Source organism: Siphateles boraxobius, unplaced genomic scaffold, assembly GCF_051911475.1.
Source record: "Siphateles boraxobius isolate OS27281-9 unplaced genomic scaffold, OSU_SipBor_1 86, whole genome shotgun sequence".
In the NCBI taxonomy this organism is placed as follows: domain Eukaryota; kingdom Metazoa; phylum Chordata; class Actinopteri; order Cypriniformes; family Leuciscidae; genus Siphateles; species Siphateles boraxobius.
Window position 1 is genome coordinate 1,314,835 of NW_027509215.1, and position 26,704 is coordinate 1,341,538.

The 26,704-nt window shown below is 38.6% G+C and overlaps 2 protein-coding genes across 6 annotated transcripts in view; one reads left to right on the forward strand and one right to left on the reverse strand.

The window, feature by feature from the left end:
• keap1a (kelch-like ECH-associated protein 1a) lies at nt 1-22,106 on the reverse strand. The gene is made up of 7 exons (XM_077221857.1): nt 21,855-22,106; nt 7,428-8,062; nt 5,810-6,166; nt 4,170-4,846; nt 1,837-2,042; nt 661-837; nt 1-536 (listed from the first exon to the last, which is right to left on the reverse strand). Exons 2-7 carry the CDS (start codon nt 7,635-7,637, stop codon nt 358-360), a joined length of 1,806 nt encoding a protein of 601 aa, XP_077077972.1. The 5' UTR covers nt 7,638-8,062; nt 21,855-22,106; the 3' UTR covers nt 1-357.
• crlf1a (cytokine receptor-like factor 1a) overlaps nt 20,781-26,704 on the forward strand; it is a 23,251-nt gene continuing 17,327 nt past the window's right edge. For 2 of the 5 annotated variants that reach the window (XM_077221871.1, XM_077221868.1), the window contains exon 1: nt 21,321-22,390. The gene's annotated coding sequence lies outside the window, so the exon portion shown is untranslated. Of the gene's footprint in view, nt 20,850-21,305; nt 22,391-26,704 lie in introns of those variants that run through there. The other 3 variants (XM_077221870.1, XM_077221869.1, XM_077221872.1) reach the window with 3 other exon arrangements.

The window sequence follows — 26,704 nt, forward strand, 5'->3', positions numbered from 1 at the left end:
TCAGATTTAAGTGTTTTATAAGGTGTGCACATTTTAAACAGTGCATTTACAGACATGAAAAGCATTATAGAACAAGCTCACAAAATTACGTGTTCAGCAGTTTGACAAAAAAATTGTGCGTGTCTCAGTCATATTCTTTTAGTCCTGATACAGTGATCATTAGTCCAGTGATTAGCCATGTTTCTTTCCCTAAATCGCACACATTTTTTAGTGGATGGAGATTGATCAAATGAAACTTAATTAACCTAAAATGACATAGAAATGTTCTTATTGGCATCACATGCAAAAAGAAATTTGAAGGAAATCCAGCATGTGCTGTCTTCAACATGGCACATGTTCACAGGTCAAATTTCCACATTACATCTCCTCCTCATCCTCCTCCTCATCCTCTGGCAGGATTCCAGGACACGGTTCCATGGTTACAGCAACGCCCATTCCACTGCGCCCAACGGGCATATCTGTTACAAACGTCCATACATTACTGCCTGGACAGTAGCACTCCACACTGGACAAGAAACCCCCTTGATTGAATCCACCTGGAATAATATTAAAAAGATTAAAGATTATTGACATTTATGCATTAAGCAGATGCGTTCAGCCACTGCACTCAAGGTATACATTTGATCAGTTCATGTATCCCTTTCCACCAATCCAGCTCACCTAAGACATATATCTTGCATTGGTAGACTGTGACTCCATGTGCACTGCGGCACTGGTTCATAGAGGCCATGGGTTCCCACACATCTCGAGCGATGTTATATCTCTCCATCGTTTTCAGTTGGGTTTGACCATCGTAGCCACCAACTGCATAGAGGTAGTTATCCATACACACCACCCCTACAGACAGAACACAAATCAAACAGCTTAGTACATGCCAACAAGTGTTTACTTCATTATTTGAAGTAAATTTTTAGTCTTTTTTTATTTATGATTACTGTATTTTCTGGTTTGGAGCTTCCAGCCATACAATGAAAGTGAATAGTGACCAAGTCTGTCAAGAATTTCAAAGCATTATTTTCTTTGTATAACTTAAATGTATGCACTACTTTTATGTGTTTTTTTTGAAGCGTGAGTTCCTGGTCCCCATCTACATTCATTGCGTGGAAGAAAGCAGTGTGAACATTCTTTAAAATGTCTCCTTTTTTATTACACAGAAGAAAGAAACATACAAGTTACGAACAACAAAAGTGTGCATAAATGATGAAAGAATTTTCATTCCTAAATGAATTATCCCTTTAAATCGTACATGTTTTTATGTCGACTGCACAGGTAATTCTTCAACTCTTCTGAAATTAATTATTGATGACTATGCCACAGATTTAGCAATTGCAGAACATACTGATTTGTTATGCAAGACTCCAGGGACAAGCAACTCTGGGAACTAGAAATTCCTAGAAGTCCAGTCACCTTCAAAGATATTTTTAAAATAGTTTGATCTTTTGTTATCTATTAACTTATGAACGAAAACATAGTGTATTAATTGTTTACTTAGGAAGTTGTATGTTATTTATCTTATGTTTGATTCAGGTTTATTACTACATTTATTCATTTAGCGGATAGTTTTATCAAAAGCCACTTACAAAAAGCGATTCATCTTGAGGCAATAACATGACAAGTGCTAACAATACAAAGTTTCACACACTGAATATTATGTTTTATTATGTTATTGATTAGATTTGATGTAGTCATTTGTTCTCTTATTTTCCTATTGTTGCCTTTAGTCACTTTTATATAATGGCACGATTCATGCAGAACATCACATGACTTTGGTTAACATGTCAAATAAAAGAAAACCGTTCCAATCCATTAATTTGATAAATGGTGCAGAATATTTACCAAGGCCGCTCCGAACTGTGTTCATAGGTGCCACTTGCTGCCAGGTGTTTGTGTCTGGTTGATAGCGCTCCACCGTGTTCCATCGGTTGTCCCCGTCAAATCCCCCCACCACATACAGACTCCCCCCACACATGACGACACCGGCCCCCAGTCGTGCTACTGACATAGGGGCCACAAATGTCCAGCGGTTTGTCTCTGGATCATACCTGTGAAAACAATAAGCAAGACATCCTTACAAACCAATTTAGATAATGTATGAATATGATTTCCTAGACAGGGCAATATAAAAGATCCTCTGTAAATATCTCAGGCTCATCACTTCTATTCAAGTATTCTATTGTTTCTAACAATGATATCCAGAGCCAAATACCAATCATAGTTGCAAGCAATTCCCATGAGCTGTTATATCACCAACAGAATGTCACAAATTAAAAATCAGCCTTCAGCAAGAAGAGGTTGTATTTAACCTGCCAACAATGCAACATCTCCATTTAAAATCTTGTGAAGACAGCTACTGTTACTGACCCAAGAGTTTCTGTCTCCCAGGACAACAGGGGCACATATTACGGTGTCTTGAATTTCACACATCTTTGAAATTGTAGTAGATGATCTATTGACATTTATTGTTTGAATTTGTGTCTAGCTCTAATTCTTGAATAGAATACACACACTTTCTCTCCCTACATTCCTGGACAGATTAACTTTCCGCTTTGAGCTGCTCGCTCAGATATAAATTATCCTCAATAGGACTCACATGCCTCTGTTATGAATCTATACTTGAGCTGTTGTCTACAAGAAAAGCTTTTTGAAAATTATTTAACAAATCCATAGCAAAAATAAGAAATAAAGGTTTATGCCACTTACATTCTCTGCTTGTGGCATAATGTATCTTGTTTAAGGATGTTTATTTACTGTATACACATTACAGTTTGGGGCGAGTATGATTTGTTTTAAAGAAATTTTATTCAGCAAAGATGCATGGAATTGATCAGAAAGTGTATAGTGTATAATATTACAACAAAAAAAGTAATTATTTTTCAAATGTGTGCTCAGGATTAATCAAAGAAGCCTGAAAAAGAAAATGTATAAGTTTCCACAGGAATATTAAGCAGCACAACCGTTTTCAACATTGATAATAAGAAATGTTTCTTGAGCATCAAATCAGCATTTTAGAATGATTTCTGATTATGAATGAACAATTATTTTAAATTGTACAAATTATATTTTCACAATTTCACAATATTACTGTTTTTACTGTACTTTTGATTAAATAAATGTCGCCTTGGTGAGCATAAGAGACTTCTGTCCAATTCCTTATCTCTCTCTCTCTCTCACTCTCTCTCTCTCTCTCTATATATATATATATATATATATATATATATTATGCAGTGTTGTGAGCGCAATGTCTTCATTTTGTCTTCTATAATTTAGTTATTAATGTAATTTTGAATTCTGTACAAAACTTCTGAAGAGATTATAATATCCACATTGTTTTGTAACTTGTATCAAAGTTGTCCTTATTTAGACCGTTCACTCCTTTTCAAACAAGTCTAATTAAAGATAATTAAGTCTAATTCATGCATTCATCATTATAATGTAGTTAGTTCAAAGTAGACAATTCCTTATGCAGATGTTTTTACAGTCCCAATAACGCCTTTCAATACTGTATAGCAACCAGTTCTTAGTTCTCACAGTACATTGGAGTCCTGTCTTTCAGATTCACTTGTGACATTGAGGTACAGTGCTCAACAAACAACATGGCACTTTCGTTTCAGGTTGCTGATGAATCTCTCTAACCTGATCTGTCACCATTAGCTAATAAATATAAAATATTCATATCATTACACTTATTTAGAAGATGAGTTTCTTCTGAAAGGCCTAACCTGACTCTGTGCCGTGGAATGTACGTTATGAAACAGATTTGCCTGAAGCTTGTTAGTCAAGAGTGACGGCTCTGAAAAGAACAGAGCAAACTGATCTCTACACCCTGGTGGAAGGCGATTGTTCCTCAAGTCAAAACACTTTCTGTAGCTGATGAGCGACGGGTCAAAAGTGTAGTGTGTATTGTAACCTTTCTGCTAAGATTTCATTTTTATCACGTTCTGTGTGAATGTTCTTCTGTCGGACAGGTGCGCGACTCAGTCTTTGGTGTAATAAAAACTTTTTCAACCAAGTTTAAATCTGTCACTCTGCACTGTGCTAATGTTTTGATTCCGCTAGCGTACGTATAAAAGAAAGGAAATATAATATAAAGGGGGAAAACCCCACAGCGTAAAACAAACCTTGACAACACAAAACCTTTTTGAATTGTTTTCTTCCTGTCCCAGCCTTACCTCTCAACGCTGTTATGATGTGTAGAGGCATGTGAACCCCCTACGGCATAAATGCTTCCGTCAATGACCCCGACACCCACTCGGTTTCTGGGTGTGTTGAGGGGAGCCAGCTGGGTCCATTGGTTAGTCATGGGGTTGTAGCAGGACAAAAATCCAGACTCCGTGTTGTTCTGCAGAGAGAGATTCCGTCCCCCGACCGTATAAATGAGCCCGAACAACACGCAAGCCCCTAGCCCGCTACAAGGAGATCCCATGTCAGATAGCTTTAGCCAGACATTCTTCCGTGGGTCGAAGGCTTCCAGAGAGTCCAGAGAGTGTTGCCTGTAACCTCCCGCTATGTAGATGAGTTGAGTCCCACGATGAGGAGGGGGCGGCAGGGATTTTCGAAGAGCCATGTCCTGGAAGATCTTGGACAGGAAGTCCTTGCAGGAGTTGGCCTTGCTGAGGATGGGGCAGGACTGCAGTTGCCTTTTGAGGAATGTGGGCGGCAGGGCATAGATGTGGACCGCGTTGAGGAGGGCATGAAAGTACTGCGCCCGGCCCTCCGCATCCCAGCGGACCCAGTCAATGCAGGCCTTGTAGACCTCGGATTCGCAGAGCACCTTTAGACTGTCCTGACTGATCAACTCTACCAGCTGGCAATGGGACAAACTGAAGAACTCCTCCTCTTTGGTTACCTGTGACATGAGCATGGAGGACAGTTAGATCTGAAAAGTATACTGAACAAGTCCTGACTTATTGAATTTGTATTTATGGACTTTGTAACTATTTTTAAATATCAATAACAAACTTGTAAACATGTGAGGAACAATACATTAAAAAAGAACAAATTAAAGGATTGTTCACCTTTTTGATAAATAAAGGAGCAAAAAGGAACAGTCACATTTATCATTGTTCTGTGAATTTTTGAGGGCAAAATGCAGTCATTTAAATAGGAATCCAAATGATTGAGAATTTAGGATGAGTGTGAAACAACCTTTTTTATGCCACCAAAGGCCATTTTCATGAAAAGAGCAGGATGGTTTAAAAAACAATATCAATATAAACTCTTATCATCTAGTTCTTTGAATAGATGTGAATTGGATAATCAGTGAACAATGACTTTAATTTCATGCTTTTTCTATTTTTAGCTATTGCTTGGCTTCAGAAGATGAGCAGCAAGGGTCATGTGGACAACTTTTATGGTACTTTTGTTATGGTAAATACATTTATGCATTACGTTTAGTATTTGAGCTTGACAGTATAAATCATCATCCACTTTAATTGTATGGAAAAGTGCAGCTTGCACATTTCTTTTTGAGTTGAAGAACAAACTAATAAAGAAAGAAAAAGAATACAGGTTGGAGTGACATGAGCATTTTTGGGTTAATTATAGGTTTTGGGTTAACTATTGGTTTTTTGCATGATTCACTTGACAGCTGTATAATTAATACGAATCAATATCCATCTGCAAGGCAGACCTGAGTTCCATTGACAAATCAATTAGCTACACAGCGCTGTTCTCTACAGCCTTCATTCATTCACAGACTAACTGTTACAGGTCAATTGCTCAGTACAGTTACTTAAGAGAGCAGAGCAGGTGGCAACTATCGATTGCTGCGAACTGACACTTCGGTGAACGGATTCTACAGGGCACGCACCTCATTGAAGTGAGTGTTGATATACTCTCTTGTGCGAAGGTGCAGCTCGGAGCAGCCGATCTCCTCTGCAAATCTCGAGATGCCTATGACGTTAGACGGCTCCAGGTTCTTTGTGAGGAAATCGCAGCACGCTTTGGCCACTTCTTCCATCTGATAGCGCATCGCTGTCAAGAGGACGTGAAGAACGCACTTCTCTCCCACTGTGATGCGAGAGGTGTAGGCATAGTCAATGAGGCGGCTGATGACCTGAGGACACGCGTCTCGCAGGGTGACCTCCGAGGCGTGGCATTCCTTGAAGTTACTGGTGAACATGGCTTTGAAGTAAGGACTGCAGGCAGCCAGCACCAGTTTGTGGACCTGGGAAATGTAGACACTTGTTCATGGCTGGCGTAAAAAAAGCAAGCAGGACACCCCTGAAACTAATCATGAGAGCTGTACAGAGTGTGCCATGTACTTGTAATTACAATTAAATGCCTTAACGTGTACCAACATAATTCTTCACTTGTAATGAGAACAATTTATCTGTGTGCTCTGTAATTTGCAGTCACAGAGACATACCATTTTCATGTAATATTTCATATTATTCCATGGTAAATATTTGTTGCAAAATATTTCAAAGCTGTCAGTCAGTATGAATAATTATAAGACACTGCCTTCTCACAGATTAAGGCCACTCAGTCTTATGAATAATTGAGATACTGCTGATGTATACGAGCACTGTATATGGTATGGAAAAAGTCCTGTGATGTTGATTCAAACCCGGGAAACCAAAATAGCCCCAAATAAAATCCTGAAATACCTAAAACTACTGTGTAAATATTGTTTTCTATCATGGACTTGTTAATTGTGTGAACCTCATCTCCTTTAAGACAAAAAACAAACAAAAAACCTATGGTTAGAACGGACTGTGCTGCAATGGGAGATCTCATGACACTAATAGAATAAGGGTGCGTCTCAATCAGCTCCCTTGCTTCCTACGTCGTGAATCAGTATATCGTGTACACAAATTCGGGCACTGGAAAGGACAGAAAGGACCCTGGCTCACTTCACATTGGGACACATGACTCTATTTCTGTTGACATAACAATGTCCTCATTGTATAACATCACTACTGGTATTAATGAATAACAGCAGAACTGATATCTTTCTGATAGCATTATTTTTTTATGTTATTGTAAGTAAATTATGATAAATACTTTGCTTGTTACATATACGTGCAACATTTAAGACGTAAATAAATCATAAATGTTAGCTAGATTATGTTCATGACTTGTCTAACAATGTGATACCAAAATATAATTAAATAAAAGTTTAAAAAAACATCTATCGCATGTCATTATGTGTAGTGAGTTGGCTCACGTGATTTGTTTCACACAAATCTTCTGTTAAGGGAACATAGTGAGCATTGATGCTCCCTGGTTTTCATGTTCCATTGTGAGACTTTTAAGGAAGCGAACGTTTGAGTGCACTGGTAGGATTTTGGGATTGAGACAGCCCTTAAAATGGCCAACTCCTTGATCAGTGCCCTGACTACTGAACTAGGGAGCTGATTGAGACGCACCCTAAAACAGCTTTTTCACCTAGTGCACCATTAAGAACTGACCACTGTAAATCTCACCTTAAAATCCACTATCTTGTCCTTGTACATCACATGTAGAACCAGATCACAGAGCAATTCATGATGCCGGAACTCATCCATGACCTGCATGGCTCTAGAGGGATGACTTTCAACTGTGTAATCCAAGTAACCATGACCCCTCATGGAGGGCACCGCGATGGCAGAGAAATCCTCATCTTTAATGGGCCTCTTCTTTCTTGGACAGTTCATTCTCTGAGACCTAGACTGTCACTGATATTTGTAGGAAACGAATGGTGCCTGCAGTGACAAAATATCTATATCCATCCACGAGTCATGAAGAAAAATAGGCACAACTGATGATCACTTAGGGATAGAGAGCCATGTTTCTTCTGCCTGGTTAGTAGTCCACCATAAAAAGATTCTGTATCAAGCCAAGTTGGCATTGTTGAAATATTCAAAGTATATAATAAAAAGATATTATACCATCACTTCCTTTAAATCAGACAAATGCTGCTTTTTTTCTTTATAGACGATGTAAAAAGTCATTTTTATCCTCTAGACTAGAGGATGTACACGCAAAGTTATCTTAAATTATTTTAAGCATTCGCATTAAAAATGCAATATTCTTTTCTTCCAAAAGGTTGTCCTCTGAGATGGATTGTGCTCTTTTCGCCCTGTAAAAAACAACACAAAAAAACAGATACAATGAGAAATGTTTTGTTAATTCCCCCCCCCCCCCCCCCCCCTGCTTTTATAGCTTATCAAATGCATAATTAAATATAGCCAAAGATGATTGAGGAAGATATCTTGGATATAAAACTAAACAAACATAACATGCAAAAGGCAATATAAAAGGAATACAATGGCAGCTTTACGCAAATCCTGCAGAGCCCATTTCAATCATAAGAATATTTACAAGAAGCTGTCTTTAATTACAGTCTATGTTGAAAGTTGCACAGACTTATCTGAATCATGTTTCACTTCCCTATTCCTTGACGGACGTCAAGTAGACTTAAAAAAAAAAAAAGTAAACAGCAAAGCCACTCCCTTGTTCACAGATGAAACATGTGATTTCCTGCATAATAGAGACAGGACTTCCAAAAACATACTTCTGGCACAACTGAAATAGTTGGGTATCAAAAGACCTTTGTGCACACCAACATGGTTTTCGAGTGAAGGCCAAAGTCTCTGTTGTTTATCAGTCTTAGTGTTGTTCATCAGAAACTTTTTTTTTTCATGGGTTATGTAACGTCCCACACTCGCAGGTCATTTCTGTAGCTGTTATTGTACAACTCAGTGTTAAAGACACTTATTTGTCTTAAAGCACAGTTTATCACAAGACAACACTGCCAGCCATGGCTTCTTTTGAAACTACGAGAGCTCCTTCAGTCGTGGTCTCCATCCCTCATAAAAGCTCAATGTGTCATGCTCCCACATGCCATACTGCAAAGCCGGACTTTAAAGAGAACTTTAACATGCTGAGCCATGCACATTAGCTCCATGGCTCTGGTGGGATTACCATTAACTCGCTGAGTGTCAGGTTATTTGAAAAATAATAGAACAGAAAGTGAAAAGCTCTGGAACTTTTCTGGTAGATGCTGCCAAGTCAAGTGAACTCTTGTCCTGGTTAACTACCATGATGTGCTGTATGCAATTAAAGGAATAGTCATTATTTGCCTACGCTCAATGTCATTCGAGAACTACGGAGCCCGGGAAGTCACCTGTGGGAGAAAAAAGAACAATCCATGGCGACGTTTTTGCAATCTGTCCGCTCAGTTTATAAACCGTACTCACGAATTCTCAAACTGTTCCCTCGGTTTAATAAATCATGCCCACGGATTAATAAACCGTACCCACGAGTTTCTAATCCGCGCTCTCAGATTTCTAAACCGTGCCTTCAGTTTTTGCAAGATGTACCCACAAATTCATAAACCGTGCCCACGCTTTCGCAATCCGTTCCCACGGGTTTGTAAACTGTACTTGTGGCTCCTCCCGCAGTCTGTGCCGGCAGATTCAACCAGGCAATCTGTTACGGTGCGGGATATGTAGGCCCTATAGCCTACGCATTGCATTGTGTTTATAAACTTTATTTTTAAAAATGAATAATTTAGTCATAATACAGGTTAGACAATAATTTGTATTGTGTATTAAGTGGAATACATCAAATTGTCTTAAATGTGTCTGCATGCTTCAAGTGTTTCTCGATTGTAGCGGGTATGGGGTGGAACATATATGATTTAATATGAAGGACGTGCATCAAAATCTTTTGTTTATTTGTGATAATCTTAGCACTTTATTATTACCGTCTAACCTGTATTATGACTGATAATTGCTTTGTTACTTTTTTTATAAGTTTTGGACAAAAGCGTCTTCTAGCCTAAAATGTAATATTATTATTATTATATTTGAGTTTATAACTATAAATAGTTCACTTAGTAATACAGTAATATGTTTGTCATAAAATAATTTATCTATGTTTTATTTGTATAGGCTATAACCTAACCTTTTGCAGTTTTGGATCAAATAGGCCAAAATATTTTGCATAATTTTTGCTTAAAAATAAAGCATTCATAAATTATTTTATGAACAATATATTACTGTATTACAAAGTGAACTAATTTATAGTTATAAACTCAAATAATAATAATAATAATTATTATTACATTTTAGGCTACATATTTAGAAGACGCTTTTGTCCAAAACTTACAAAAAAGGAACAAAGCAATTATCAGTCAGTCAAAATACAGGTTAGACAATAATAATAAAGTGCTAAGATTATCACAAATAAACAAAAGATTTTGATGCCCGTCATTCATGTTAAATCGTATATTCCACCCCATACCCGCTACAACTGAGAATCACTTTAAGCATGCAGACAAGACAATTTGATGTATTCCACTTAATACACATTAAAACAATATACAATAAGATTCATTAACAACTTATCTCCTGGTGTTCTTCTAAAATGAGGGCGAGCCACAAATCCGTGAGTAGATTACAAACCCGTGGGCACGGTTTATGAATTTGTGGGTACATCTTGCAAAAACTGAAGGCACGGTTCACAAATCTGAGAGCGCGGATTAGAAACTGCTGGGTACGATTTATTCATCCGTGGGCACGATTTGTTAAACCGAGGGAACAGTTTGAGAACTTGTGAGTACGGTTTATAAACTGAACGGACGGATTGTTTTTATTTTCTCCCACAGGTGACTTCCCGGGCTCCGTAGTACCCTGTATGCTGTGTCTGTGGAATATTTATGCAGAACCTTTACACAGCACTTTCCATTCAATGGCTATGTTTACATGTACACCAATAGCCAGAGTGAGGAATTACTCAGATCAATACAAGTTTACATGACATGGGCAAGATTTTTCAGTCCTACTTTTCAATGCTACTTTGATTATTCACAAGTATATACCATTGTTTATTTCCATTAACCAATGTTACGATAAGTCATCCCAAAAATCATGGCGACGGATATTGGTAGGTTTATGTATATGGCAGCCATCACACTAGCCATTATTTTTAATCGAAGGAGACTTAGGCGTGTTACCCAAGCATTAATGGCAAGGAAAGCCCCTTATACTTGGGAGTGGCAACGTATGAGGTGTTTCTGGGAGGTTATAGAATTAGTCACGTATGTGATTTCACAGAGGAACTCCAGAATTCTTTTTTCTTTTACAAGTTTAATAAAGAACTCTGTCTCATCTTCTGTCCAAACATACCACGCCATCTTTAAAGAATGACCATGTGACTTTTATGTATGCCAGGTGACCTGTAAATGTGAAAAAAAACTGTTCCCATTGCAGTTTTGCAAAATATTATTTTTTCAAATTGCCTGAAAATACACCTCATGCGAGCACTGACATGTTTCCATTGGGTGTATTTTCAATTCGCAATTTCAATTTGCGCAATATGAAGGGTAATGGAAAAGCAGTTAATGTTTCCATTTTATTTGATCTGTTTGTTTATTTATATATTATATTTTTTAAATTCATATTTATAATGTTATTTAATTCATAATTTTTTTATTAATTAATTTTTTTATTTTGCGTATGTTTGCCCTTATCTGTGTGGGTTTTCATATGTTCACACGTACTACAGTGCACACTTTGGCTAGATTGCAAGAAATGCAATTAAAACATATACACACTTACAAATTGCAATTAAAACATACATTTTACTGCAGTTATGGCTCAGATTATATGCATAATCACATTATCATAATAAACTATCCCTTTAAAGGTCATAAAAGTTATAAAACCCTAAAACACATTTTTTGAGATGTCAACAGATATGTACCGGTTACACATCCATAAAACAAGAACACTCATTATCTTTATTATTACGGGGAAGTGTTTCATTTTTTGAGCTATTTAATTCTTCCGGTTAAAACCAACATCACAAAAAGTGAGGTATAGGCCTATGCGATACTTTGGAGTGGGGATTGATTGGCTTTTCTCCACATAATTCATGAGAATAAACTCTACCAACACATGGAAACACGTGGAGCGTGCATAAGAGTGGTTTCTGCAGTGAGTTTAACAACACAAAGTGCTCATCACTTTCAGAGAGAGAGAGAGAGAGAGAGAGAGAGAGAGAGAGAGAGGGAGGGAGGGAGGGAGAGAGGAAAGAAGGGAGGGAGGGAGAGCGAAGTTCCACTGTGTCACAGTTATATATCTGAGGTTATTGAGTGTACAAAACACTTTATTAACCCTTAAACAGGCAAGAGTGGAAAATGCTAAGCAAAAAATAATTTCATGTCCTTTTTTATATCATCTGGACTTAAATAAAACATATCCAAAAGAATTGTTTAAAAATTTGATATATTTTTGGATTTTATGAGTTGTGACTCCTGAGTCACGTTGCCTGATTAGGGTATAAAAAAGGACCAAGTCATTAATCTGTTAACTATTACTGCCACTGCATGTTTAAAACAATTATATCCCATACTTCACCTGATCTAATGTTGACAAATAATATATCATTCGAAAGCTTACGAAATCAAGATTCAGCCTGTGAAACCCGTTTTGAAATTGGATGTTGCGTTACCATAGAAACGGTACTCTAAATTCTTTTATCGGGCTCCTCCTCTTTTGAGCATCGTCATGTTTCATAATTTATGATCAAAACCTTTTCTAATCTTGACAAAACATGTATTGTCAGAAAGGTCTGAGTCTCAACGTTCCATATTTTGTGACAGAAGTGATATTTGGACATCAACTTCAAATTTGGAACACAACTTAGTTAGATATATGGCTTTGATTTTATAGTAATTTTATAGTAAAAAATATTTTGTAAAACACATATTTTATAAAAAAAAGAAAAATATTAAGTACAGTATATTTGATTTACTGTAAGTTTAAACTTCCATAACTTTTTCATATTTTCATTTTTTTGAAGTCATTTTCACTTTCACAGTAAAAATCTGCTGACTGTTTTCTTTAAAACAAGACCAAACTTAGGTCTATATTCCAAAGCATTCTTGAATTACAATCATTTTAGTTTGAATAGTGCATTTTAAATAGAGCTAGTTTAATCCCTTTTTTATACCCTAAACAGGCAACGTGACTCAGGAGTCACATACATTTCAAAACGTGCTAAATAACAACATGAACAACATATTACTTAATTTTCTCATTCAGCACCTTAAGACAATGTTCACAATTAATGTTAGCTGTATTCTTTTTTTTTTTTTCAGAAGAAAAGTAAGTTTAATATATATTTACTTATTTCAAAATCTGAATGTTCTGCACCACTGGCAGCCATGTTGGAGTTAGGTCAGGCTGACTAATTGATCACAAAAAATTTGAAGCAAATTATGTGACCAGCATACTCAAGACAGACCAGGAAAATGTTCTTATGCCCCAAAAAAGACAATAAAAATGATGTGACTTGTGAGTCACGTTGCCTGTTTTAGGGTTAATAACTGCACCATGACACATCTCCTTTGCTCTGATAAAGAGCCAGTCAGTCTATGAGCGTGAGTCTGGAACGTGTTCATGACTATGAGGAAAACTGTGAATCATAAAAACATGGTGCATGGTAGGGTGGTGATAACTGACCTATAATCAGGCTGATGGGAAAGCCTTTGTTCAGATGAAGTTTCTAAGTACATACACAGCACTTTTTGCATAATGATTGAGATCTATTAGTTAAAGCTGCTGTAGGTAACTTTTGTAAAAAAATATTTTTTACATATTTGTTAAAACTGTCATTATGTCCTGACAGTAGAATATGAGACAGATAATCTGTGAAAAAATCAAGCTCCTCTGGCTACTCCCAGTAGTCCTATTGCCATTTGCAGAAATACACCGCTGCCGGTCAGAAACAACCAATCAGAGCCAGGAGGAATGGCTTAGCAGTGTCAATCGCGCTCATGTACGCGCTGATCACACCCCTCTCTTGCACAGCGCGTACTGTCGTTCAAACTCAAGATTGCCGGTGTGCTGCAGCTGTGCTAATAATAATAATAATAATAATAATACATTAGTCTAATATAGCGCTTTCCAAGGAACTCAAAGATGCTTTAGAAATGACCCAAACAAACAATGATGAGAGTGCTATTATTTTTTTTAACGTATTGCAGTTCAAAAAAATAAAAAATATGATTATTTTTAAACGTATTGCAGTTTTTTTATATCAGAGGATGGGAGGCCATATAGGAGACTATTGCAGTAGTCGAGTCTTGATGTAATGAATGCGTGGATGATAGTTTTTCTGCAGCAGATATGGAGAGGGTAGGGCATAGACGAGCAATATTTCGTAAGTGGAAAAAGGCAGTTTTGGTGATATGACGGATATGGGGCTTAAATGTGAGTGTGGGGTCAAAAATGAAACCAAGATTTCGGATCTGGGGAGAGGTGGTAACTGTATGGCCATCGATGGAGAGAGTAAAGTCTTCGGAGGAGGGGAGGAGTGATTTGGGACCAATGAGGATGATTTCCGATTTATTGCAATTGAGTTTAAGGAAGTTGGCATTCATCCAGGATTTTATTGCAGAGAGGCAGGTTGTGAGCAGGAGTGATGGATCTGGTGCTGAGGTATAGTTGTGTGTTGTCCGCGTAACTATGGAATTTTAATCCATGGTTTGGATGATAAGTCCAAGGGGAAGCATGTACAGGATAAACAGAAGGGGACCTAGCACCGAGCCTTGAGGGACTCAGTGATTGACAGGTATGGTGTGATACGTACAGTTGTTGATGGATATGAATTGAGATCTGTTGGTAAGGTAGGAGATGAACCAGGAGAGAGCTGAGCCCGAGATGCCAAGATGTTGTAGGCATTGTAAAAGGATAGAGTGGTCAATGGTGTCGAAGGCGGCAGAGAGGTCAAGTAGGAGGAGAATGGAGAGGGAACCAGAGTCAGAGGCGAGCAGAAGGTCATTTGTTACTTTGCGTAGTGTAGTTTCAGTAGAGTGATGAGTGCGGAATCCATACAGAAAGGTTTCATAGAGCTGATTGGAGAGGAGGTGATGTTTTAGTTGAGAGGCGACCGAGCGTTCCAAGATTTTAGACAGGAAAGGTAGGTTAGAGATGGGGCTAAAGTTGTTGGGGGTTGTCAGGATCCAGGCCAGGTTTTTTAAGTATTGGTGTGATGGCTGCAACTTTGAAGGAAGAAGGAACTGTTCCAGAGGTGAGAGAGGAGTTGATGATAGCCATGATGAGTGGGCTGAGGCTGGGGAGACAGTGCTTGACCAGTGCAGATGGAATGGGGTCCAGTGGGCAGGTTGTGAGGTCGATTTTGTTGAAGTGGGTAGTAAGATCGGTTTCTGTAATGACTGATAAAGAGGGGAGAATGATGTGAAATGGAATGGATGAGTCAGATTGAGGGTCTGTGCTGGGAGAAATGTTCACAGAGAGTTAGGGCTGAAACGATTCCTCGAGTTACTCGATTACAAAAATTCCTCGAGGCAAAAACTCTGCCTCGAAGCCTCGTTAAATTCCTATGACGCGCACTATACGCGCGGCGCAGGGATTTGATTGTTTCACACGGACCGTTTATTCACACGTACCTGTTCAGGAAGCATATATTTTGAATTTAGTTGGTGCGATGGCGGAGAATAAATATGTGAATAAACGGCAGAAATTGTCTAAAGTGTGGGATCATTACACACTTAATTCACTTAATACACTTAACTCGCTGAAACAAGGTAACGTAGTCTAAGCCTATTGATGTTCGCTGATTTTAATCCCATACTGTATTTGTAGCGATGTCGTCGTGATGCGGTTTGACTAGATATGATTTTTAGCTTTGATGACATTTTTAAGTAGTAAACGTAACTATCACGTTGAATTGCAAGAGAGTATAGCCTTAAAAAGGAACCCCTTCACACACACACACACACACACACACACACACACACACACACACACACACACACACACACACACGCCAGTCAGACCGATTGCAGCAATGCAGCACATATGCTTAAACATTTATGCAGCCACGCGTGATGGAGGTGATGGAGGAACAAATATTGTATTGCAGTCTTTGCGAGACCTTGTTTGTATTTCACGTCTGCCAAATACAGACAACAACAAAAAAATTAAAGTCCCCAGCCTGTTGGTTTTTAATAAAGATTCGGAGTACTCATTTTTTAGTTAAAACGCACGGAACAAAAAGTGCGTCAGCTTTTACAGCGTGTTCAACAACAAGTCACGTTACAGCTCTTCTTCAGCGTTAAACTACCAGAATACACAAATATGCTTAGAGTGGTTATATTATAACATCTTAAAGGAAAATTCACATATGAGATAGCTTTATAACTTGCATACTATATAACTTATAGTATATAACTTAACAGCTTTAACTGAAATAGACACAAGTTTAATATAACTATTCTGTTAATAAAACACACACACACAAAAAGAAATCTGATTACTCGATTAATCGATCGATAAAGTGCTAGATTAATCGATTACAAAAAGAATCGATAGCTGCAGCCCTACAGAGAGATCTTGGTGAATGCTGTCAATTTTGTATTTAAATAAGTCGATTAAATTATTGCATTTGTCCATGGTGAATAAATGAGTGATATTGTCAATGGGTTTGAGTAATTTATTAACTGTGGCAAACAACTCCGGGGCTTTGAGGATCCAGAGTGAATGATCTCAGAATAAAAAGCTGTGCGGGCTGATGTGAGCGCTGATCTATAATGATGGCTGTGATCCTTGTAGGCTTGAAGGTGTACAGTGAGTCCAGTTTTCTTATCCAGGCGTTCCAGTTATCTGCGTTCTTTTTTGAGTTTACGTGCAGTTCAGGAGTGAACCAGGGAGCAGAGCGGGAAAATGTAACTGTTGCAATGTTCACTGGTGCGAGAGTATTTAGGCTGGATGTAAGTGTTCAATTGTAGTGAGCTACAAGGTCGGCGGTGGTTGAGTTTTCAGGGATGCTGGGTATGGAAATTGTGTTTGCGATATGGGAGGAAAAAGAGGTGAGACAGAGGGACTTTAGATTTCGGTAAGATATGGTGCGTGTCTGCTTGAAGTGAGGGCTGGGGAGGTTGATGTGAAATGTCCAGTAGAGCAGACCAAGTCCAAAGTTTGTCCATGGGTGTGGGTGGGGAAATTGACATGTTGTATGAAGTTAAAACTGTTCATGATGTCCAAGAAATCCGTGGTGTGTTTGGAGGTGGAAGAGTCGATATGGAAATTGAAGTCACCTACGAGTAATACGGTTGATGAAATTGTACAGAGTTGAGTTATAAATTCTGAGAAATCTGACAGGAAAGAAGAATTGGGTTTGGGAGGGCGATAAATTGTTGAAATAGTCAGAGGAGTGGGGCCTAAGAGTTTAAGTGAGAGGTGTTCAAAAGAGGGGACAGATGGGATGGGGAGAGGGGGAAGCTTGAGAGTTTGTCTGTGGATGACAGCAATACCACCGCCCCTGCCTTCAGGACGAGGTTGGTCCATGTATGAGAATCCAGTGGGGGTGGCTTGGTTGAGGGAGAAATAGTCATGGGGTTTTTGCCAGGTTTAAGTTAAACAGATTAAGTCTAATTGTGAGTCCAGGATGAATTCGTTGAGAATGATGTTTTTATTGTTAAGGGATCTTATGTTCAATAGTCCAAGCTTGAGAGACTTTTGTTTTATAGGGGATGATGCGGAAATGGGAACTGACCGGAGGTTGAAATGGTTCACTTGACGTTGGCTCTGATGACGTTGTGCGTTGCTATTTAGATGCTGGGACGCGGAAGAGAAGCAATGAGGGAGTGTTGCGCCGAAGCTTTCATTCCCGGTGGATATGTGTATTAAGGGTTTCTATGGGAGCCTCTGTGGATGTAACGGTGGATTTGAAGTAGTTCAAAGGTTTTTATTTCAGCGGTGAGCTCTGGAGTAGCCGATGGATAACAGTTTAGCTGGAGTAGCTGTTTAGCTGAGTACCGGAAAACCATGAAGTTGTTAGTGGAGTTTTGCAACCAAGGAGGCAGGATGGAGAGCAGAAAAAGAACTAGGACCAGGTACTGCATCGCTGGGAGGAAAGATTGAGTCGTCTTGGGCAGGAGAAGTTTAGTGTAGCCGCCTGAAAGCGCGGGTGTTAACCCGATCGATCCAGTGGCGTTGCCAAATATACAATCCGTAATCCCAAAACGCTGCCGATCCAAACTGGGTCGGGTCCTTCGGTAGCAGAGGCGTGCAGGTGAAAAGGTCCAGGTAAATAGGGCAGTTTTGATTCAATAAGAAGTTTTGATTTGATTTCCCCGGAGGGAGAAGAGGCAGCAAAAAAAACGAGAGGACCAGCGTCCTCTCCCAGCAGAATCCATAAGTATACTACTAACATGAAGTTCTAATGGTGGAGAAACAACCTAAATTGCCAATTTCTTGAGTGGCACCTGCTCATAAAACAAAGAGGTAAAAGGAAAAAGACCGATGACGATAGACAAGCGAAAAAGAAAGAATTAGGCAGAGCCCCTTGACCCTGTGTCAAAACTCTAGCCGCATAAAATGTAGATAAAATTTCACGCACTGTGCTAAGCAACAATTAAAACCTGCTAATTCACTGGCTTGTCATGTTGCTGAAATAAGCAAACCTTGCCTAGCAAACCTTATCTAGCAGCATTACATATCGCTAGAATAATTACTTACATACTGTAACGTTAGTTACCGTTATATTAACATTATCTTACTAGCTATTTATAACTTATAGAAAGAGTGCAACGTTATAAAGTTACATGTATTGCAAAATATATAATGATTTGAGGACCAAGTTTGTAGTCAAAATATGGGCAGGCCATAGTCAATGTAAAGCATATTATTGATGTTTCGCCCCTATTAGTGAATGTGCCATAACTGTTTATCCGCCGTCATCGGTGGTCCTGCTTACTAGCCTGCACGTTCACGGCAGGCTCCACTGTGGGGGAGGAGCTGTGGAGGGAGGGCTGTAGCGCAGCAGAGAGCAAGTGGATGGGACCTGTAAGTTGTGCTTGTTCACAACTATACACAACTTGCGAATAGAGCGTCTAGCACGAGTGATTTCAATGTTAAGTCAATGCAAAGACGCGTTACGCGCGTAAAAAATTCCTGCTGCGCGAATGAGGCATAGAGCGGTAGACGCGAATTCGCCTCATTCGCGCGTCAAGTTCACGCAAATTGAGCGTCTGGCGCGTTCCGCGCGAATTATTTCTTTCTTTCTTTTTTGTGCATTCACGCGTTTGACGCGAATTCGCGTCTGCCGCCCGAGTTGAAAAATCTGAACTTCTGCGTCAAATTCGCGCCGCGTTAACCAATCAGGAGCCAGCTTGCTGCTGTCACGTGGTGAAGTAAATATTTTACCACATAAAAACTTGATTTTAATATATGAGACATTCATTTTGTATGCTATTTATTCCATATCTAATCTAGATTATATGAAACATTATTACTATTCTAATGTAAAGAGAACCAACATAGTTGGTGCAAGAACATAGTTCTTCATGTCTGTGTTGTGTGAGGGCGGAAGTACCGCTGAAAGCGGCCGTCGTCCAGGCGCAGCTCCTGGAGCAAATGGTGAAACTCGCCGAACTGGGTTCACCTCCGAAGGGTCTGGTGGACCCAAATACACCGATGATCCCTACGCCGCTGTTCTGCTCCCCAGAGCAAATACAGAGCGGTGACTCTCTCGATAAATGACCCATCAACAACAGACATCTTGTAAAAAGATGGCCGCCAAGGGGGTTTGAAACTTTCGCCTCTGACGCGCGTAATTTTCGCTTCAAACTTTGGTTTTTACGGTTTCACGGTTTCACAGTTTCACTCTTGTCACGCGAATTAACAAAAAGTGGTCAAGCGTCAAACTAGACGCGGTAGACGCGAATTTGACGCGCTATTCACGTCCGGTGTGAACGCACAGTAAGTCAACGTTTTCTCCAAACTCCCTACTGCAGCTTTAACTCGGAAAGAGTCGGACATACTCACACACAAGATAGGAATATATTGCAGTGTGATTGCATTGATGACTAATGATAGTTTAATTAGCTCAGGGCTCAACAATAAGGATCACCTGATGGCCCTGGGTCAGTGTGAGAGAGTTTCGGGATAGTCTTATGAAGTCCTGATCACCCTGTCAGAGTTTTTTTTTTTTTTGCAATAATGACCAGCTAACTGTACTTTATCCCTAACAGATCTTTTAGCTATTATTTGTAAATAAATAATATATAAGAAGAAAATTACTAGATTCATAAAAATATGATGCTAAAATTGAAATGTATGAGTGCTGATGTTGTTTAATTTGTTTTGAACGAATTTGATTAATTAACAATTTAATGATTAGGTCATAAATACAGGTAGGGTTTCATGTCAACACCTACTAGCATAATGGTGTGTTGATGTTTTGATGGTACGTAAAGCACTGAGGCTTTTCTCTCAACTGTGTCGTAAAAAGGTTTATTAACAGTCAAAATCGAGTTCCTTGCCACGGTCACCTTTTGGCCACTTATTTTTGGCAGTATTGACTTAAATGCACTGATCCTATTGGTTAAGAACTGAACAAAGCTGATGATGACATCACTGTTTTCTCCAGAGTGTCTTTATATATTAATTTATCTCATTCCATAATTGATTAACTTTACAACACAGTTATTGAACCAAACTGAATAAACACTGAACTGATTTCAACTGAGTGACTGTTTACTATTGTCTTTTTAGAACTGCCTTACTGCATAATTGAATTCTGTTTGCATCATTGAATCTTCATTTTTCTGTTTAACAAATATGTATTTTAAAAATCACTAGGCCATATAAAGTTACAGTGTGAGGGTTAACAGACCACCCAAAGCGTGGGGTGAGTTTGATGGGGGTAACTGAGAATGAATAGGAGAAAGCCACGTTAGAAGAGGCAATTCCATCGCGCTATGATTGGATAAGATCGGTTATGATTGGATGTGATTGGTTCGTGAGTAAATCCGTCCTCTTGTTTTCGTGCGTTCTCGAATCGCCCTGAATGAAGACAATGATGGCGTTAATGGGAAGACTAATTAAAAAGTAAGTAAACAGCTCAGTCACTTAGATATCACTGCTTTGTGTCATGTCAAAATCAAACTGGAAATGGCCTGAAAACATGATATGTCTGTGGGGTTTTTTAGTAAGCAATCTGCTTGGTGAAGTTAAAGGTAGGCCTACATCTTCGTCTGTGACCAGTGTGTAACGTTAGGCTACAAACTTGATGATTGCTGAAAATAAGTTGACTATTAAAAAGAAAAGCTAAACAATTAGTTCACAAATAATATATTGTTAATTAGTATTGCCTTTAGTTATTATTTTGGAATTGTAAATATGCGTAAAAAACATTAACTGAAATGAAATTTATACTCCACAACCGCCTGGAATGGGATTCTCGTGCAAGTAGCATGACATTAAATAGAAAACCCGGAATAGAATTCAAGCCCAGTTATTACAAAACGCTTCGAGCGTGGGAGGGATCGCTCGCTCCTATTCACTCATATACGTTATTACAGTCCGGGTTTTAGCATGTTCGTGGTGAGACCTAAAGCTTGACACTTTAGCTTATTTCGGAACTATTTTGGGGGGGCTGAAAAGAAATGTACGAACTAACTTGCCAACCTTTGTGTGAAACGTAAGTTACTCGATGTTTTTAATTACTGTTTAATATTACATTAGCAATCATGCTGTATGCTAGTAGTAAATGTCTGTACCGCGGATATTTGCCAACAGTATAGCCTAACTACAATGCTAACGTTACTACAGTAACATGCTCTTGTGTGATATTGCATTATTAAGAGCAAAACTACTTTGTCAGCACTTTCCTTTGAGGAAAAACATGAACCAGTAATCCGAGATTTTAACGAATGTAACATCATTCCACCATGGGCTATCGCACCCCTGGTAAAATTGTGTGGATACAGCGAGAAGAAAATAAAAAATAAAAAAGACTTTTAGTTAACTTAGTCAAGCCCCAGTGTCAAGTGCGTGCAGGTCTTCATCGGCACCAAGCGCAATTCTCTATCTACACCCACTAAAAACACTCACCTTGTATCAGGAACCGGCGACAGTTCTCCACTTATGTAACTGTCAGCATATATGCTTTATTTAAAGAATGATGCTGATAAAATAAAACAAAATAAATTAACAAATTAAGAGGTGAATGCCCTCCGCGCGCATTCCCGAACAGAATGTTCCTGTAGCTGGCGCGTAAAACGTCAAAGCAAAGCACACACGAAAAAAACGAAAGTTTGCTGTGCCGCGAAGCTCTACCGCCTTCCAGCTGTCAACTGCCTGTGTGAGGTGAAACGCGCGCTCACGCTGTAACCCACGCTCGCGCGCCTGCCTTCGAAACACACAGCGAAGAATGACTGGTGAAGGAGGCTCGTGCACACACTCTATCGCGCTCCCGTTGGCAGCTCTCCAAACACACAGAGTGCCTGCCATTGACATCAGCATGACTGTGCAACTCCTCTATACAGCTGAACGAGACCTAATACAGGTTGAATGACAAACCGAAAGCAAAGATATCGAGGACGAAGACTGTCAGTTGATCTCATTTGTCATTTGAATACTCGTCTCAGGTAATCCATTTCTGAGTATGACTGCTTAACGGTCTGAAAAAAATGACAAGTTCATTGCCAAGAATTCTTAAGGCTGTTATGTAAAAAGCAAACAGACACCCACTGGGAAACCCTCTTCCTAATCCTAGATGAAATTGTTATTTGCAGTGTATTTGTTTGGTCTTGTTGAGATTGTAACTGTCCCTGAGGCTTTAGTGAGTCAGATGAGTGGCATTCCACAATAATGAACAAGCTAATCCACATTTTAACCAGGGTACTTCAGACCCCTCAAAATTAGCGATTAACTATGTTGACAGAAAGCTGTGCAGTAAAATGCCAATATTAAAACTGAAAACAAAAAAATGATTAACAGAAATTACACATTTTACTCAACTTTACATTAGCTATGGATAATGGTCCTGCGTGTGAGATTCTATGTAGAATTATTTTTTTTACATCCCTCATATTAAGAGTGTTGTTTTTATATTTAATTACATAGGCCTATATCAGATTTTATGGATCTCTGGCAGATAGCAGATTGTTTTACAGTATTCCTGCGAGGCTTACCGAAGATCATACTCCTTGTTGGGTTACACCCAGGCCTTTGACCTTAGCAGAATTTGTGAGGTTTTTTGAGCTGATTCTTACCTTGTCATGGTCTTAAGGAAGTAATTGAAACAGGAACATGCAAATTCCACCAAAAGCAGGAGGTGCAAGAGCAAATAATGTTCCAACAAAGGACAGCTAAGTTTACTGTTAGAAAGATCATTATGCAAAGCATTATATTATGGCAGCGATAGCATCGAATTCTTCTTTATCAGCTTCATGAAAGTATTTTTAACATTTAATCAATTAATTATGATAATTATATGATTGCTATGATAATTATAATAAGTAATTCACTCATCGGCCACCTTTTAATGCAAGCTTTGGTGACTCTTTTGAATCACAATGAAATATCAACATTTGGTATTGAGGACATTATTTTGTGTTCTTTCATATTGCACAAGATAGTAGACTTTGTCCTGTACAATATGCAAACCACTTTCTTGTCATGCGTGCAAGACCTCAGGTGTGCTCTTTTACTGCCAAGAGAATAAAGAAAATGCCAAACAGCACAATGACACAGCAGTTCAGAAGAACATGAGATTGACTGATGGCCCTGCATCCACAGCACTTTTCCAGACAGCCCCCATCCCATTATGCAACCCTCCCTACTTGTTTCTCTATTTAATGACATCTATCATATATTAATATATTATAATTATATTTATCATATAAATCCCACCGTGTCTGGTTGCTTCAAAGATTCATTGGTAATGCGTATTAAAGCAATTTGATTGCAATTAGATTGATTATTCAACAAAAAAATACAGTAACAATGAACTGAAATGCAAATGCTCATTTCTAAAAAATAAATAAATTGCAAGTGAAAATTGGCTAAATAACAATTTTTACATGTTTTAAGATGATTTACATGCATGGCCTGGCAACTTTAGAGATTTCATTATAAATGCTGTATAATTCTCAATCCTGGATACAAATGTCAAACTGAGTTAAATACACTGTGTTTGTGCTCCCTCTAATGGTTGCCTGTGAATGACACGCAGCTCAATTGCCTAGAGATTTGTTTTATTTATGCAGTGGGACTTGTGTTCTTTGTATGTTGTTATACTTCCAAATAGCTCACTATAATCTTTAAGACAGTACAAAACAAAAGCATTGAGCATCATCATGTATAAATAAAAATTTGAACAGCATCTTATGGCAGAATAATTAGAGCATGTAAATGATCACAGATTAGTTTTAATCTATCATTTGCCAATATGTTTATATTATGCATTGACTTTAAAATCTAGTTTTCATCTAGCTCTCTTTTCTTAATCAAATCAAAAGCCCTGGGTGCGTTGAGATATTTTAGGGCTTTGAGTCATGTATTTGAATTGAACAACAAAACATTCCCCAAATATTTTTACTTAAGGTACAGCACAAATATACGGCTATAAATATGCAGAATTTGCGTAACCTGTTTGAGTAAGACGATATAGGGAGTAAGTGTGGTTTATGGGGAATGAATAAAAAAATGAAAGGTGAAAAATTCTTCTTTTTTGATTGTCGATGCATTTCACCCAGCACATTGAATCCAGATGGAATGAGGAGAAAGAGCAAGTTAACAACTCTGTGTCCCATGGGATTTTCGGCTACACATTTGCTAGATCTTGCGATCACCGAGTGTATGGTTGATATACATCTGTCATGCATTATTGGGAGGGGGGGCTTCTCTGGGTTTAGAAACTATTCCAGGGGTATCTGTCAGAAATGATGGTCTGATTTGTATTTCTTTGACTGTTCATTCCATGTTAATTCACATTTATCTGTTCTTAAGAAAAATAATAATGCATTATAACACATTACAATGTAAACAAAGCTTAGCCGAGTCTGGAAAGGCTTTGACCCTACTTCAAACAAACATTTTCTCCCAATCAGTGAGGATTGCACCGCTGGGGTCAGTGACTGTCTCTGTGTATTAAGAGGAAATTGCTTGATTTACAGTGATTTCAGCACATGTTTCACAGAGCTGGAGCCTCTCCCAGCTTTCCAGACATTTCTGTGTCGGCCAAGTTGATCGGACATAAAATGCTGAGGTGTGTTGGACTACGGTTTACCCCCCGTTGGGTAATCATCATTATGTTACTGCATGTCCAATTTGGGTTCCTCGGAGGGCTTCAAAACAAAGCAGCCAATACTTTCACACTCGGCTTGAATGCCGCGAGTCAAAGCCTGTGTCCCGAAGAGAATTCCCCCTGAAATCTTTATGGTGGGATAATTTGTTCCACATGCCAGAGCTCACCCACTAAATCACAGGGTCCCGGTAATCAATGCTTCCCTGTCTCATTATGGTGTGTCGTGCTGTCTCGGAGCGGGCTTCTGGAGGATAAATGTCCTCCTAGATACAGACAATTCCTTGAAGTGTAAGTCATGTTCTGGTCTGGATATGCATCACCTAGCTGGGTGTGTGTCCAATCAGATGCAGTCAGTGAATTGGCCGAGAGATTTATGTTGGAACTCATTTGCTTGGAGGAAGTTCTTGTTTGCTTTTCTGTTTCTAACTATCTTTGTTGTTCTGTCTCCAAAGCAGAACTCTTTTAACACATCACTCAATTACTCCTTTTCTTCCTCTCCTGTAGTTGATCTGCATAGCTAATGTTTTGGATTATTTTCCCATCTTTTAGGATTTAGTGAAAAGTATAATCACTCTCGCCCTTCAAGTTGATCCAAAGTCGTTTAATGGACTGGATTATATTCCTAAAGACTCAAAGATCTGAGGCAGACGATAGTAAGACCATTTCCTTTGAAATCTGGAGCTTATTTCGGTGCAAAATGACCACATGCAATAGTCATGTATTTCCCAGCAACAGCTACTACATTCACGGATAATTATTATTATCCGGCTTTTCATTTATCTCAAGCCTGCTGAGGTTGTTGTGATTACATCATCATGCTTTGTAAATGTACATTTCCTGAGGTGCGCTATTTATATGACATAACATTCTTAAGCACGCATTGACTCTTATGCATTACTGATAGGCATGATGCATGAGTAAACTGTTTGGAAGTGTAGATTATATTTAGGAACATGGTGTTGAGAAGTGCATATCTTTTAAATAACTGTTTAGAAGACATAAGCACGAAGTTATAGGATAAGGGCAGAATTAATGAATGTGGTGGGAGCTCTCCCTTGAGGCTCTGTTAGATGAATGGTCTTTGTCCCCATTCATTCATAGACTTTGGATGACATCCCTCTTGTTATAGCATTGTATGGTGATAACTGGAAAGGAAGTCCACTCACTCATTTACGAGACAGAATCAGCATGGAACTATCGGTAAACCCGGCTTTAACAAGCGTTTTTCGACAATAGAATAAAGCACTGCATTGTGGCTTGCTGACCCATGGGAGAACTTACTGTCATGGTTATTGTTTCAAAATATACATTGTCACCGAATGAGTGACTCAATGACTAGGACCACATCTCCAACTGCTCATAACCACCATTACTCAAACATTAGTCATGACAACGTTGAGGCGTTGGTAATGAATTGACATGATTTAAACTTTGTACAGACAAAAAAAGGAGTGAAATGCACTTTTATCACATTATTTTATGTTTTTGGAAACTTATTGTCTTAAATAATTCTATTTAATTCATGTTATTTCACATCTTAGCAGAACGAGATGTTAATGAAATATTGTTTTTATTTCCCTATATAATTATATTTAATTTCGATGTTTAATTATATTTAGTGCAATTGAACAATTGGCAAAACTGTATACAA

Excerpts from the sequence above, each read along its gene's own strand:
- keap1a (XM_077221857.1), bottom strand. The coding sequence starts at position 7,637 with ATGAACTGTCCAAGAAAGAAGAGGCCCATTAAAGATGAGGATTTCTCT. Across the intron at positions 6,167-7,427 it reads ACAAGATAGTGGATTTTAAG|GTCCACAAACTGGTGCTGGC; the intron begins GTGAGATTTACA and ends TACATTTCCCAG. Across the intron at positions 4,847-5,809 it reads TCAACACTCACTTCAATGAG|GTAACCAAAGAGGAGGAGTT; the intron begins GTGCGTGCCCTG and ends CTCATGTCACAG.